The sequence below is a fragment of the Pleurodeles waltl genome, chromosome 5, assembly GCF_031143425.1.
Source record: "Pleurodeles waltl isolate 20211129_DDA chromosome 5, aPleWal1.hap1.20221129, whole genome shotgun sequence".
Lineage (NCBI taxonomy): Eukaryota > Metazoa > Chordata > Amphibia > Caudata > Salamandridae > Pleurodeles > Pleurodeles waltl.
Window position 1 is genome coordinate 982,947,833 of NC_090444.1, and position 15,905 is coordinate 982,963,737.

The 15,905-nt window shown below is 44.7% G+C and overlaps 1 protein-coding gene across 1 annotated transcript in view; it reads left to right on the forward strand.

Moving 5' to 3' along the window:
* Positions 1-15,905, forward strand: part of SOD2 (superoxide dismutase 2) — a 232,654-nt gene that overhangs the window by 83,410 nt on the left and 133,339 nt on the right. Inside the window, exon 3 of the mRNA XM_069235142.1 lies at positions 2,466-2,582. Within this exon, the coding sequence (XP_069091243.1) occupies positions 2,466-2,582 (117 nt within the window). The remainder of the gene's footprint in view (positions 1-2,465; positions 2,583-15,905) is intronic.

Below are 15,905 nucleotides of genomic sequence, written 5' to 3' on the forward strand. Positions count from 1 at the left end.
ACGGTGATACTAACTAAGTAAGAAACACAATACTTACCGTGTTGTATGCACCCATTGGTTTGAGAGTACTGATGGCGACATCCAGTGGGTGATCCTGCAAGAAAGGTGAAAACCTCACCACGCTAGTCAAGAATTAAAAAGGGAATGTAGCAAAGACTTGAGATTCTTCCCAGTGTGAATCAGACTGGCATATACCGTGTTGCCCTGTTTTTGTTTTCTTTTTGTCAAATAAAAGGTCAAGATCCGAAAACTAACCAAACCTCCAATACCATATTCCTGCCCATCCCTCCCACAGCATGGTAATATATTACTTTACATTTAAAAAAAAAATGAAAACAATGAAAATAAAATAAATGAAGTTCACTGTAAACAAAAACCCTAACTTTAAAGTAACGTTATGTTAGTAACATTAACATTTTGAATAAAAAATACCACAGAAAATCACCAATTATAGTTCGCAGAGCGCCATGTTCTGTGGTGTAATTTACATCACTGATGACATCTCAAATGACATTAAAATTATCAGCGATACCAATAATAAAAAAAAGAGTATATATTCAGTGGAAAAAAAACAAAGGTTGCAGGGACATTATAGTTAGGTTGACATTTTACCCACACAAAACCATAGAAATTCAGTAGTTATACTCCGGTTAGGAAACTATAACTCTTTGCCCACAGTTGCTGTCCGGCACGAGTTCTAGTTTCTTCAGAATATTCCAGAAAAAACGAACTTGCATATATAGGCCCGCAAAGGCTCCGCAAATCCTTTCGATCTTGTGCTTAGATCTGATTGGCTGCCAACACTTCAACAAGAAAGTTTTAGCAGCCATCTTGGGACTCTGCTTTAGTTGAGTCCAAGGGAAAAAAAAGTAAAAAATAAGGACAAAAGGTAAAAAAATAAAATAAATAAGGGCAGTTTTTTGCCCAAGAAGGGTCAGACCCCTCCATGTGTCCTATGGGATCAGGATACCTGTGTCTGTACCCCTTCTATGTTTTTACACTGTTTTTTTCCCACCCCCCCCAGGCAATATGAGAAACAAAATGGCAGCCACAACTTTTCTCTCAGGTTGCGGCCATTTGGACAAGAGCTAGCTTTCTGCCAAATTTGGTATAAAACCTCCAGTGTTTCGGCTGCTATGCATGTTCAAAATCCCTATGGAACATGGAGAAAACGCGTTTTGCCCCCCTTTTTTCTCTCCCCGCTTGACAGATCACCCTGAAACTTACCAGACAGCAGTGGATGTGAGCATTGTATTTTTTTTAAAACATTTGTGAACATTTGTCAACAGACGCCAAAGATATAGGCAAGTACAAAATGCTTCTCTATAGAAACTAGGTCCTAGCTATAACTACCTAGTGGCGACTGCCAGTACGTGATAAATATATTATACATCTCCATTGGGGGGTGGAGTGTCGACACAATAAGAGTATACAAATCTCAAAGCATTGTATCATACTGTTAGAAAAACAATTACTGCTAGTCACCCTAGGGCAAAACAGCTAAATCTGCTCACCATTACATTTAGATGCCCATGTGGATTCAAAATACAGAGTCAGGCCTTGTATAACACAACATAAAAACATGATTTTTTACATTTTCTTTACCTGCAGTGTAGCTCCATCACCAAAGTAGAATAGAAAGAAAAGGGCAGGGGGAGATAGACAAACACCTTCACCACATCTCATAAGAAAAACCCCTATCCTTTACTGCTCTAATATAAAATCCTATGTACAAGTCAGGTAGAATAATCATGAGGCTCCAGAGCAGTCGTTCAACCTTCCTCCAAATGTACCTTCAGTTATTCTTCTATATTCCACCCAGCTTTGACTTCTTTTTGTCTGAAGGAACGGTCATATTGCCACCTCTTGCACTTTTTGAAACCGGATCTATAATGTAATAAGAAGGTTCCTGTCACTGTAATGCATCTCTTGAAAATGTGCTAGCTATCGGGTAATGGGTGTCTTTGATGCCAGTTTTGTTTTTGTGTGTGTGTGTGTGTGTGTGTGTGTGTGTGTGTGTGTGTATAGATACATATTTATATATGTGGTGTTCTATAGGCAAGCATCATCAGTACTTACATTTTCTTGTTGGCAAGCATGACAATTTAAGTCACCATTCTTGGCGGTCAAGTATTGTTCTCAGCTTTTTGTTTTGCTTCGTACTTTGCCACAACATGCTAGAATAGTTACCTGCACAGTAAAATACAACTTAACTCAGCGGCAATTATTTTCTGAACTTTCTGTTTGTTAAAATACATGTACCTGAAGAATACTTGCCGTTGATTAATATGATGTATGGGTTACTTCAGTCTTTGATGCAATCACATTATCTTTCAAATGCACTGTTCGTCCCCATACTGCTAAGTGTGATGTGTATGCTACTAGCCCAAATGAACACCAATTGTTTATTTGCCATGTTGCAAACAATTTTGTGTTGCTTCCATCTATTTACTTTAATTTTCTAGGTGATGTCACAGCACAGGTGTCTTTGCATCCTGCCCTGAGATTCAATGGCGGTGGTCATGTGAATCACAGCATTTTCTGGACGAACCTTTCTGCAAATGGTGGTGGAGAGCCGCAAGGTAAGCACTAGATACATACCTTGTTTTGACAGATGTAACATAGAGAGTCATGCGCTACATTTGACCTTTGTTGACCATTTTGATCTTTTTCGAGAATTGCATGTTTTGCACTCTTGTATAGTAGTTTATATAAACTTTGAGGATCCCATGTTTGTGCAAGTTTCGAAAAGGTTTGGAGATGGAAAATGGTAATAGCTTTTGTTTGTAGATCAAAAAGAAATATAGAGTGAGTTTGGCTAAAAAGGCAAGCTGAGTGAAGGCGCTTGTCTGTAGAGAAACATTTATTCCCACTTACAAAAATCACAACTTGTTTGAGGTCATCCATGTAATATTTAGACTGCAATAACCTCATCACACAGTAGGGGGTGCCCATAAACATTGCAGTTCATCAGAAAATCTACTTTAGGCAACATTATTGATGCCTTTAGAGCTCCATCCTCAAGCTTTGCTCTACAAAAAAGTGATGGAGTGCTAGATAGAGGTCTAGTGTTGCCAGTAGAAGCAAACAACTGACCTATTATTCTAGCTTGGACCATAGGATGCAGACACATGCAGGTTCACTGTGCAACAAAGTTGAGGATGAGCAAAATTCAATGGTGATTGACAGATAGTTTTTGCCTGCTAAATGAGGGCAGTGGCTGGGCTGTATAAAAGAAGGTGTACTTCATTAGCTGTGTTTAATGGCATTGATCTGGAACCAGGCTTAGTTCCGGATGTGTGTTTAGAAGGTCCCTAGAAGACATGTGATGAATGAGTATCCCCGAAAAGCAGTCTTCAGTAGAGCTGATACAGTTCCTTGGAAGTTGATCTATCAAGGGTCTGATGTGACGTGCTCCAGCACAGCAGGTGTGATAGAATGGAATCCCGGGAGGAATAGCACCATAAGTGGACTTCATTACCTTGCACACGTTAACCTGCCGGTCCTTAATAAGTAAACATACAAGGGGACACATGTAGGTTGATGAACCGTTTAAGATAATCTTAGCATAGCTCCAGTATAGGAAACAAAAATCAGTACACAATCAATAATCATTAGTCAAATCAATAGTCAGTAAAATACACACAACATGACTTTTTAGCCATGAATAACCACACCTTTAGTAAAGTTTAGTAATTTTATTTCCCTTTGAGTTACAATACTAAGTCATATGGAATAATACTCGAACTCAATTTCAAATACATATAAGAACAATATTAATTAGCCAAAAGACGCCAGAGACACACTAATCAATGCTTGTATCACAATACATTCTAGAGCATTAGTGCAGATCAATAATAAAGTCAGTTTCAATATTTCAACATGGTCCATAAAGTTCAGCAAAATAGTCCGTCAAACATTTGTCTCTGCAGTTTGTCAATCGTAAAGTAGAAAACCTCATCTAACCCAGATTAGCATCAGCATGTGGGGCTTCATGCAAAACAATTTAGAACATGAATTTAGAAAACGTCTATCTAAGGAAAACTATCTAAGACAGCGCAGTTGGTACCTAGAAAGAAAAGGCACAAAAATACATTTCAGTCATATTGTCATATCTACCTATCCTAGGTCAGCAAACAGAATCAGTCTTCGTCCTCAGGTCACCAGTCGATCAGCAACACATCAGGCTCTCAGTCAGAGAGTATGAGCCCAAAGACATAATCTTGAATCTCTTCTTCTTCTCAATATCACATCACAAAATCAGAATAAGGCCTGAAGTCGTTTAGCTCTGTCACGTTGTTATATCAGTCACCCAAACCATCCCCTAATTTCCAGTTGGTCAGTTAATCATACATTACTACTCTACCCAATAGTCTTACTGTCCCAAATCTATGAATTCTAATATTTCACGCTTTACACGTTGTTGATTGGTCCGCCTTACGATGTTCTCATCATCCGGCTCGTCAGGTATCAAAATTGTTGCATCTTCTTCTCCAGTCATTGTCTTCATAGTTTGCGTCCTGGGAAAGTACATCTAGCACATTTTACATATTATACAATACAATTGTAGGACTTCATCTCCTGTCTGTCGGTTCCCATAGAAAGCTTCAGTTAAGCATTTTATTAACACAATGAGCATTTTACAGTTAGTCCATTCTGTCAGCATTTTTCATTAACCGCTAAGAAATACAGCTTCTGCATGAGGCCTGGCAAGACTAGGCCAAGACACTCGCTAAGATAAAGCCTACAATTAATAAGCTAAAGCATAATTCATAACCCTTAATATGACATATTACTACATTAATCTAATACTTTTTTCTATACTCCTTATGTGTTAATCATTCATTTAGTACATTTCGTGAACAATAGTGGCCATTCTTCGAGGTCACAATTTCAAACGTGCACATTATTTTTCTACGTTATATTATTTTCTACAAATTCATAATTAAAAAATATAGACATTCATTAATTAATTTCTATTAAGGCATCTGCTTCAGCAATCCCTCCTCTGATGACTAAATGTGTCATCACACCAAATTTCCTACCCACAGTTTTATCATTCTGTCTCTTAGACATTTTGTCTTCTCCTTGAATTTTCCCTATAGATTCTCTCCCTGTTTCTTTCTTCCCTCCTCTGATTATTTTGAGACCTTTTCAATTTATTTCTTTTGCATAGTTTACATAACCCCCATATTCCTAATAGACAACATATCACAATTAATATTCCCTGTAAAATGTTCAATAGTACCCCATTCCAAATACTACTAAGCCGATTTCCCACTGAAGCAAACCCCTTACCAACCTTTTCCCAAACACCTGGTTCCTTCAACTCCTTCAGATCACTACTTGCGTTAGTCAGATTAGTAAGTAAGTCTCTTATCTGTTTACTATTATTAGGTATGTTAGAACACCAATGCCTAGAGTTATTCATTTTATATACTCTGCCATCTTTCGCTAAAAGAATGTCTAAAGCAAGACTATTTTGAAGAGTCATAGCTCTATCTGCAGCCAATTCAGTATCTATCAGGAGTATTGCCCCTGTAAAATTTGTCAGCATGTTATCCACAATAGTAGACAACTTTCGAATTTTGATTGAGTTCAGGATGACTCCCAATGAAGGAATCACTGCACCAAATATATCTCCCACTTCCGCAGAAGGACTCCCTTCTCAGTCTCTTATGATGTAATTCAGTCAATTTTGGAAACTTTTTCAAATCCTCTATCTGATAAATCTTTGGGAATACTATCCCGAAATAACATGTTCCATACCATCCTCTTGGAAGACGGTAATAAGTATTTGGTCCACAAATGTAATAAATCCTCGGAATGGCAGAGTCCTATCCATTCAACATAAAGGTCCATTTACTCTGAAACAAAAACAAATGCCTACATTCACTCGTACCCACGAATAAAGTGTCAGTGCGTGACTTTGGCCTATATTTACAAAGCTTCCCTACGTGTAATGCATCTAAAGCTAATTTCCCTTGTGTCTTAATTGCAGTGTAAGCATAATCATTCTTGTAAGTCATTTTCTCTAAGCCTTTTTGTAACTTCTCCTTAAGCACCTTTCTTCTGTCATCAGTATGATCTAAGAAGATCTTCTCTGATGATGTAAGCAAGCATGTAAGATTATTTTTTTGAGCGTAAGCTGTCCCAAAGGTTAGTGTAGGCTCAAAGAATCCTCTAACCAATAGTATGTCATTATCTTTAGCTATTCTACTCAAGTACCTAATAATAGGAACAAACTAAAACACAACATCATGATTAGAGTAAACATATTGAATGTACTCCTGGTTATAAAACCTTGTTAGTAACAAACTAAGACTTATTCCGTATGTTAGTGGAAGACTATGGTAAGTGACTCCTTCCTCGACTGATGAAGGCATCTGCGTACAAACAAGACAATCCCTTGCATCCATCGCCTCAACATACTCACTCAACAAGCGATAGAAAGCATTAGAAGAAAGTTCTCCTTGAGCATTAGTATAATCATGCAAATACTTCTAAACTAACTTAAACCTCTCTAAAGCCGTTAGTGTGGTAGTCTCGACAGCAGAAGTATGGTTGGCTCTTCTCGCATCAAGAGCAGAAATACCCACGATCAACACTATAAACAAATTCCCACACATAATTGCCAAACCAATACTCATATTTTTACAGCGCCTAGCGTCTCTAATCTGTTTGTCAAAATCAGCCATGATCTGTAAAGAATCAGAAAGCAGAAGTAACTTAGGAAACGTGCAGCAAAATCAAAAATAGGCAACTCTTCTTTCAGCAGTTTAGTTTCACTTCACTAGGAACTCTTCTCCTTGTCAAAATTGGTTAGCAGCTTGTCACATTAGGTTTTCAAAAGTCAAATCAGGTTATCAATGTATTTTCCGGTTACTTTCAGCAGTTTCTTTCTCAAAAATATTTCTGATTGTTTCAACAGTTAAGTTCCTCAATCCTTTCAGTTCACTGCAACTTATTGACTCCGAACTTCCCTGTCAAAACAAGAAGACATAAACTCTTGTTGCCATTCGTTTGTAGTTGTGTACGCCCATTCAGGACCTGTGTATCTTCGACTTGCTATTCTCTTTCTTTTTAACTTCTGATCACCATTCAGCTCTCCTTCACATAACTCATCCTTTCTCGTAGTATCTACTTCTTTCCTTTTCCCTACTTGCGATTCAGGCCATTTGTCTCCTTTTCTTGAACCTTCTGTCAGTATTCTCTTCAGGATCGAATTTGAATCCTTTTCTTTTTCTATGGTGTTTTCTCTTGACTGACCTGCATCAGGCTCAGGAGGAGCCGAATCACCTTGACTTTGACCCAGCTCAACTCCTTCCCCTTCTTGGTGTGCCACTTGCTCTGTTTGACTCTCAGAATCGTCTACTTCTGGGAGAACCCTCTCTGTACTAGGTTCTCCTTCTGAGTCAGTCGAGATAGGTTCCCCAACACTCTCCTGGAAGTTGCAAATCCCTCATCTCTCACAGGAGTGATGGAACCGTCCCCAACGAGTTCAGTTTCAGCTTCATTTCCTCCTTGCTTCTTTACCGAGTCCGGAGCTGTAATTTGTCTCACAGTTGTTGGTACTCTCAACAACACTTCTTCATGATCCAGTGGACAGGCCACTTTCTTCGTGTGACTTGTGTGAATCCAGTTCGGAATCCCTGCACACTTCACAGGTGTCGTAGTCGTTAAGATCTCTTGGTATGGTCCCCTCCAACGAGGCTCCAAACACCTCTTGCGCACGTGCTCGCGGACAACAACCCAGTCACCAGCCCTCAGGTTGTGCCCTGGATCGTGGATTGGCGGCAGTGTGGTGGCCTCCACCTACTGAGAGAAAGATCGAACCACATCAGCCAGACCCTTGCAGTAATCCAACACCATATCATCTGTTATGTTGACAAGTGCATTGGCTGGAACTGCTGGCAACCTCATTGCTCTGCCCATGAGAATCTCATGAGGCGACAGTCCTGTTTTCTTGTCAGGTGTATTTCACATACACCAAAGGCAATGCCTTTTTTCAATTCTTGACTTCAAGGGTACCATTCATCTGCCCCACTAGTCCTGAGGCTTCAGGGCGGTAACTACAATGCAACTTCTGCTCAATGCTGCACACAATAGTTCAATCACCTCATTACTGAAGTCCGTTCACCTGTCTGATTCTAAAGAGATCGGAAATCCGAAGCATGGTGTTGTAGGAAGTTGGCTCTGTATGTGCTATTTCAAAGTAAGGAATAGCATGCACAGAGTCCAAGGGTTCCCCTTAGAGGTAAAATAGTGGTAAAAATAGATAATACTAATGCTCTATTTTGTGGTAGTGTGGTCGAGCAGTAGGCTTATCCAAGGAGTAGTGTTAAGCATTTGTTGTACATACACATAGACAATAAATGAGGTACACACACTCAGAGACAAATCCAGCCAATAGGTTTTGTTATAGAAAAATATATTTTCTTAGTTTATTTTAAGAACCACAGGTTCAAATTTAACATGTAATATCTTGTTTGAAAGGTATTGCAGGTAAGTACATTAGGAACTTTGAATCATTTCAATTGCATGTATACTTTTCAAGTTATTCACAAATAGCTGTTTTAAAAGTGGACACTTAGTGTAATTTTCACAGTTCCTGGGGGAGGTAAGTTTTTGTTAGTTTTACCAGGTAAGTAAGACACTTACAGGGTTCAGTTCTTGGTCCAAGGTAGCCCACCGTTGGGGGTTCAGAGCAACCCCAAAGTTACCACACCAGCAGCTCAGGGCCGGTCAGGTGCAGAGTCCAAAGTGGTGCCAAAAACGCATAGGCTAGAATGGAGAGAAGGGGGTGCCCCGGTTCCGGTCTGCTTGCAGGTAAGTACCCGCGTCTTCGGAGGGCAGACCAGGGGGGTTTTGTAGGGCACCGGGGGGGACACAAGTCCACACAGAAATTTCACCCTCAGCAGCGCGGGGGCGGCCGGGTGCAGTGTAGAAACAAGCGTCGGGTTTTCAATGTTAGTCTATGAGAGATCAAGGGATCTCTTTAGCGCTGCAGGCAGGCAAGGGGGGGCCTCCTCGGGGAAACCTCCACTTGGGCAAGGGAGAGGGACTCCTGGGGGTCACTTCTGCAGTGAAAGTCCGGTCCTTCAGGTCCTGGGGGCTGCGGGTGCAGGGTCTTTTCCAGGCGTCGGGACTTAGGTTTCAGAGAGTCGCGGTCAGGGGAAGCCTCGGGATTCCCTCTGCAGGCGGCGCTGTGGGGGCTCAGGGGGGGACAGGTTTTGGTACTCACAGTCGTAGAGTAGTCCGGGGGTCCTCCCTGAGGTGTTGGTTCTCCACCAGCCGAGTCTGGGTCGCCGGGTGCAGTGTTGCAAGTCTCACGCTTCTTGCGGGGAGTTGCAGAGTTCTTTAAAGCTGCTTCTTGACACAAAGTTGCAGTCTTTTTGGAGCAGGTCCGCTGTCCTCGGGAGTTTCTTGTCGTCGTCGAAGCAGGGCAGTCCTCAGAGGATTCAGAGGTCGCTGGTCCCTTTGGAAGGCGTCGCTGGAGCAGAGTTCTTTGGAAGGCAGGAGACAGGCCGGTGAGTTTCTGGAGCCAAGGCAGTTGTTGTCTTCTGGTCTTCCTCTGCAGGGGTTTTCAGCTGGGCAGTCCTTCTTGTTGCAGGAATCTGATTTTCTAGGGTTCAGGGTAGCCCTTAAATACTAAATTTAAGGGCGTGTTTAGGTCTGGGGGGGTTAGTAGCCAATGGCTACTAGCCCTGAGGGTGGGTACACCCTCTTTGTGCCTCCTCCCAAGGGGAGGGGGTCACAATCCTAACCCTATTGGGGGAATCCTCCATCTGCAAGATGGAGGATTTCTAAAAGTTAGAGTCACCTCAGCTCAGGACACCTTAGGGGCTGTCCTGACTGGCCAGTGACTCCTCCTTGTTGCTTTCTTTGTTCCCTCCAGCCTTGCCGCCAAAAGTGGGGGCCGTGGCCGGAGGGGGCGGGCAACTCCACTAAGCTGGAGTGCCCTGCTGGGCTGTGACAAAGGGGTGAGCCTTTGAGGCTCACCGCCAGGTGTTACAGCTCCTGCCTGGGGGAGGTGTTAGCATCTCCACCCAGTGCAGGCTTTGTTACTGGCCTCCGAGTGACAAAGGCACTCTCCCCATGGGGCCAGCAACATGTCTCTAGTGTGGCAGGCTGCTGGAACTAGTCAGCCTACACAGACAGTCGGTTAAGTTTCAGGGGGCACCTCTAAGGTGCCCTCTGGGGTGTATTTTGCAATAAAATGTACACTGGCATCAGTGTGCATTTATTGTGCTGAGAAGTTTGATACCAAACTTCCCAGTTTTCAGTGTAGCCATTATGGTGCTGTGGAGTTCGTGTTTGACAGACTCCCAGACCATATACTCTTATGGCTACCCTGCACTTACAATGTCTAAGGTTTTGTTTAGACACTGTAGGGGTACCATGCTCATGCACTGGTACCCTCACCTATGGTATAGTGCACCCTGCCTTAGGGCTGTAAGGCCTGCTAGAGGGGTGACTGACCTATACTTGCATAGGCAGTGAGAGGCTGGCATGGCACCCTGAGGGGAGTGCCATGTCGACTTACTCGTTTTGTTCTCACTAGCACACACAAGCTGGCAAGCAGTGTGTCTGTGCTGGGTGAGAGGTCTCCAGGGTGGCATAAGACATGCTGCAGCCCTTAGAGACCTTCCTTGGCATCAGGGCCCTTGGTACTAGAAGTACCAGTTACAAGGGACTTATCTGGATGCCAGGGTCTGCCAATTGTGGATACAAAAGTACAGGTTAGGGAAAAAACACTGGTGCTGGGGCCTGGTTAGCAGGCCTCAGCACACTTTCAATTGTAAACATAGCATCAGCAAAGGCAAAAAGTCAGGGGGCAACCATGCCAAGGAGGCATTTCCTTACACAACCCCCCCCCCCCCCCCCCCCCCCAAACGAAAGAGGATGAGACTAACCTTTCCCAAGAGAGTCTTCATTTTCTAAGTGGAAGAACCTGGAAAGGCCATCTGCATTGGCATGGGCAGCCCCAGGTCTGTGTTCCACTATAAAGTCCATTCCCTGTAGGGAGATGGACCACCTCAACAGTTTAGGATTTTCACCTTTCATTTGCATCAGCCATTTGAGAGGTCTGTGGTCAGTTTGAACTAGGAAGTGAGTCCCAAAGAGGTATGGTCTCAGCTTCTTCAGGGACCAAACCACAGCAAAGGCCTCCCTCTCAATGGCACTCCAACGCTGCTCCCTGGGGAGTAACCTCCTGCTAATGAAAGCAACAGGCTGGTCAAGGCCATCATCATTTGTTTGGGACAAAACTGCCCCTATCCCATGTTCAGAGGCATCTGTCTGCACAATGAACTGCTTAGAATAATCTGGAGCTTTTAGAACTGGTGCTGAGCACATTGCTTGTTTCAGGGTGTCAAAGGCCTGTTGGCATTCCACAGTCCAGTTCACTTTCTTGGGCATTTTCTTGGAGGTGAGTTCAGTGAGGGCTGTCACAATTGATCCATATCCCTTCACAAACCTCCTGTAATACCCAGTCAAGCCAAGGAATGCCCTGACTTGAGTCTGGGTTTTTGGAGCTACCCAGTCCAGAATAGTCTGGATCTTGGGTTGGAGTGGCTGAACTTGGCCTCCACCTACAAGGTGTCCCAAGTAAACCACAGTTCCCTGCCCTATCTGGCATTTGGATGCCTTGATAGAGAGGCCTGCAGATTGCAGAGCCTTCAAAACCTTCTTCAGGTGGACCAGGTGATCCTGCCAGGTGGAGCTAAAGACAGCAATATCATCAAGATAAGCTGTGCTAAAGGCCTCCAAGCCAGCAAGGACTTGATTCACCAACCTTTGGAAGGTGGCAGGGGCATTCTTTAAACCAAAGGGCATAACAGTAAACTGATAATGCCCATCAGGTGTGGAGAATGCTGTTTTCTCTTTTGCTCCAGGTGCCATTTTTATTTGCCAGTACCCTGCTGTCAAGTCAAAGGTACTTAAGAATTTGGCAGCACCTAATTTATCTATGAGCTCATCAGCTCTAGGAATTGGATGAGCATCTGTCTTGGTGACAGAATTGAGCCCTCTGTAGTCCACACAAAACCTCATCTCTTTCTTTCCATCTTTGGTGTGAGGTTTGGGGACTAAGACCACTGGGCTAGCCCAGGGGCTGTCAGAGCGCTCAATTACTCCCAATTCCAGCATCTTGTGGACTTCCACCTTAATGCTTTCCTTAACATGGTCAGACTGTCTAAAAATGTTGTTCTTGACAGGCATGCTGTCTCCTGTGTCCACATCATGGGTACACAGGTGTGTCTGACCAGGGGTTAAGGAGAAGAGTTCAGGAAACTGTTGTAGGACTCTCCTACAATCAGCTTGCTGTTGGCCAGAGAGGGTGTCTGAGTAGATCACTCCATCCACTGAGCCATCTTTTGGGTCTGATGACAGAAGATCAGGGAGAGGTTCACTCTCTGCCTCCTGATCCTCATCTGTTACCATCAACAGATTTACATCAGCCCTGTCATGGAAGAGCTTAAGGCGGTTCACATGGATCACCCTCTTGGGGCTCCTGCTTGTGCCCAGGTCCACCAGGTAGGTGACCTGACTCTTCCTTTCTAGCACTGGGTAAGGGCCACTCCATTTGTCCTGGAGTGCCCTGGGAGCCACAGGCTCCAGAACCCAGACTTTCTGCCCTGGTTGGAACTCAACCAGTGCAGCCTTTTGGTCATACCAAAACTTCTGGAGCTGTTGGCTGGCCTCAAGGTTTTTGGTTGCCTTTTCCATGTACTCTGCCATTCTAGAGCGAAGGCCAAGTACATAGTCCACTATGTCTTGTTTAGACTCATGAAGAGGTCTCTCCCAGCCTTCTTTAACAAGAGCAAGTGGTCCCCTTACAGGGTGACCAAACAGAAGTTCAAAGGGTGAGAATCCTACTCCCTTCTGTGGCACCTCTCTGTAAGCAAAAAGCAGACATGGCAAGAGGACATCCCATCTCATTTTGAGTTTTTCTGGGAGCCCCATGATCATGCTGTAAGGAAATGCCTCCTTGGCATGGTTGCCCCCTGACTTTTTGCCTTTGCTGATGCTATGTTTACAATTGAAAGTGTGCTGAGGCCTGCTAACCAGGCCCCAGCACCAGTGTTCTTTCCCTAACCTGTACTTTTGTATCCACAATTGGCAGACCCTGGCATCCAGATAAGTCCCTTGTAACTGGTACTTCTAGTACCAAGGGCCCTGATGCCAAGGAAGGTCTCTAAGGGCTGCAGCATGTCTTATGCCACCCTGGAGACCTCTCACTCAGCACAGACACCCTGCTTGCCAGCTTGTGTGTGCTAGTGAGGACAAAACGAGTAAGTCGACATGGCACTCCCCTCAGGGTGCCATGCCAGCCTCTCACTGCCTATGCAGTATAGGTAAGACACCCCTCTAGCAGGCCTTACAGCCCTAAGGCAGGGTGCACTATACCATAGGTGAGGGTACCAGTGCATGAGCATGGTACCCCTACAGTGTCTAAACAAAACCTTAGACATTGTAAGTGCAGGGTAGCCATAAGAGTATATGGTCTGGGAGTTTGTCAAGCACGAACTCCACAGCACCATAATGGCTACACTGAAAACTGGGAAGTTTGGTATCAAACTTCTCAGCACAATAAATGCACACTGATGCCAGTGTACATTTTATTGTAAAATACACCCCAGAGGGCACCTTAGAGGTGCCCCCTGAAACTTAACCGACTATCTGTGTAGGCTGACTAGTTTTAGCAGCTTGCCACAAACCGAGACATGTTGCTGGCCCCATGGGGAGAGTGCCTTTGTCACTCTGAGGCCAGTAACAAAGCCTGCACTGGGTGGAGATGCTAACACCTCCCCCAGGCAGGAATTGTCACACCTGGCGGTGAGCCTCAAAGGCTCACCTCCTTTGTGCCAACCCAGCAGGACACTCCAGCTAGTGGAGTTGCCCGCCCCCTCCGGCCAGGCCCCACTTTTGGCGGCAAGGCCGGAGAAAATAATGAGAAAAACAAGGAGGAGTCACTGGCCAGTCAGGACAGCCCCTAAGGTGTCCTGAGCTGAGGTGACTCTGACTTTTAGAGATCCTCCATCTTGCAGATGGAGGATTCCCCCAATAGGGTTAGGATTGTGACCCCCTCCCCTTGGGAGGAGGCACAAAGAGGGTGTACCCACCCTCAGGGCTAGTAGCCATTGGCTACTAACCCCCCAGACCTAAAACACGCCCTTAAATTTAGTATTTAAGGGCTACCCTGAACCCTAGAAAATTAGATTCCTGCAACTACAAGAAGAAGGACTGCCCAGCTGAAAACCCCTGCAGCGGAAGACCAGAAGACGACAACTGCCTTGGCCCCAGAAACTCACCGGCCTGTCTCCTGCCTTCCAAAGATCCTGCTCCAGCGACGCCTTCCAAAGGGACCAGCGACCTCGACATCCTCTGAGGACTGCCCCTGCTTCGAAAAGACAAGAAACTCCTGAGGACAGCGGACCTGCTCCAAGAAAAGCTGCAACTTTGTTTCCAGCAACTTTAAAGAACCCTGCAAGCTCCCCGCAAGAAGCGTGAGACTTGCAACACTGCACCCGGCGACCCCGACTCGGCTGGTGGCGATCCAACCCCTCAGGAGGGACCCCAGGACTACTCTGATACTGTGAGTACCAAAACCTGTCCCCCCTGAGCCCCCACAGCGCCGCCTGCAGAGGGAATCCCGAGGCTTCCCCTGACCGCGACTCTTTGAACCTAAAGTCCTGACGCCTGGGAGAGACCCTGCACCCGCAGCCCCCAGGACCTGAAGGACCGGACTTTCACTGGAGAAGTGACCCCCAGGAGTCCCTCTCCCTTGCCCAAGAGGAGGTTTCCCCGAGGAATCCCCCCCTTGCCTGCCTGCAGCGCTGAAGAGATCCCGAGATCTCTCATAGACTAACATTGCGAACCCGACGCCTGTTTACACACTGCACCCGGCCGCCCCCGCGCTGCTGAGGGTGAAATTTCTGTGTGGGCTTGTGTCCCCCCCGGTGCCCTACAAAACCCCCCTGGTCTGCCCTCCGAAGACGCGGGTACTTACCTGCAAGCAGACCGGAACCGGGGCACCCCCTTCTCTCCATTCTAGCCTATGCGTTTTGGGCACCACTTTGAACTCTGCACCTGACCGGCCCTGAGCTGCTGGTGTGGTGACTTTGGGGTTGCTCTGAACCCCCAACGGTGGGCTACCTTGGACCAAGAACTAAGCCCTGTAAGTGTCTTACTTACCTGGTTAACCTAACAAATACTTACCTCCCCTAGGAACTGTGAAAATTGCACTAAGTGTCCACTTTTAAAACAGCTATTTGTGAATAACGTGAAAAGTATACATGCAATTCTGATGATTTGAAGTTCCTAAAGTACTTACCTGCAATACCTTTCGAATGAGATATTACATGTAGAATTTGAACCTGTGGTTCTTAAAATAAACTAAGAAAAGATATTTTTCTATACAAAAACCTATTGGCTGGATTTGTCTCTGAGTGTGTGTACCTCATTTATTGTCTATGTGTATGTACAACAAATGCTTAACACTACTCCTTGGATAAGCCTACTGCTCGACCACACTACCACAAAATAGAGCATTAGTATTATCTATTTTTTGCCACTATCTTACCTCTAAGGGGAACCCTTGGACTCTGTGCATACTATTCCTTACTTTGAAATAGTGCATACAGAGCCAACTTCCTACACATGCCTTTTAATGTCTTGTTGAATCTCTCAACTAAGCCATTAGTTTGTGGATGATATGGTGTAGTGAATTTGTAAGTCACTCCACACTCATTCCACATGTGTTTTAGGTATGCTGACATGAAGTTGGTACCTCTGTCAGACACCACCTCCTTAGGGAAACCCACTCTGGTAAAGATAACAATGAGGGCCTTGGCTACTGCAGGGGCAGTAGTCGACCTAAGGGGAATAGCTTCAGGATACCT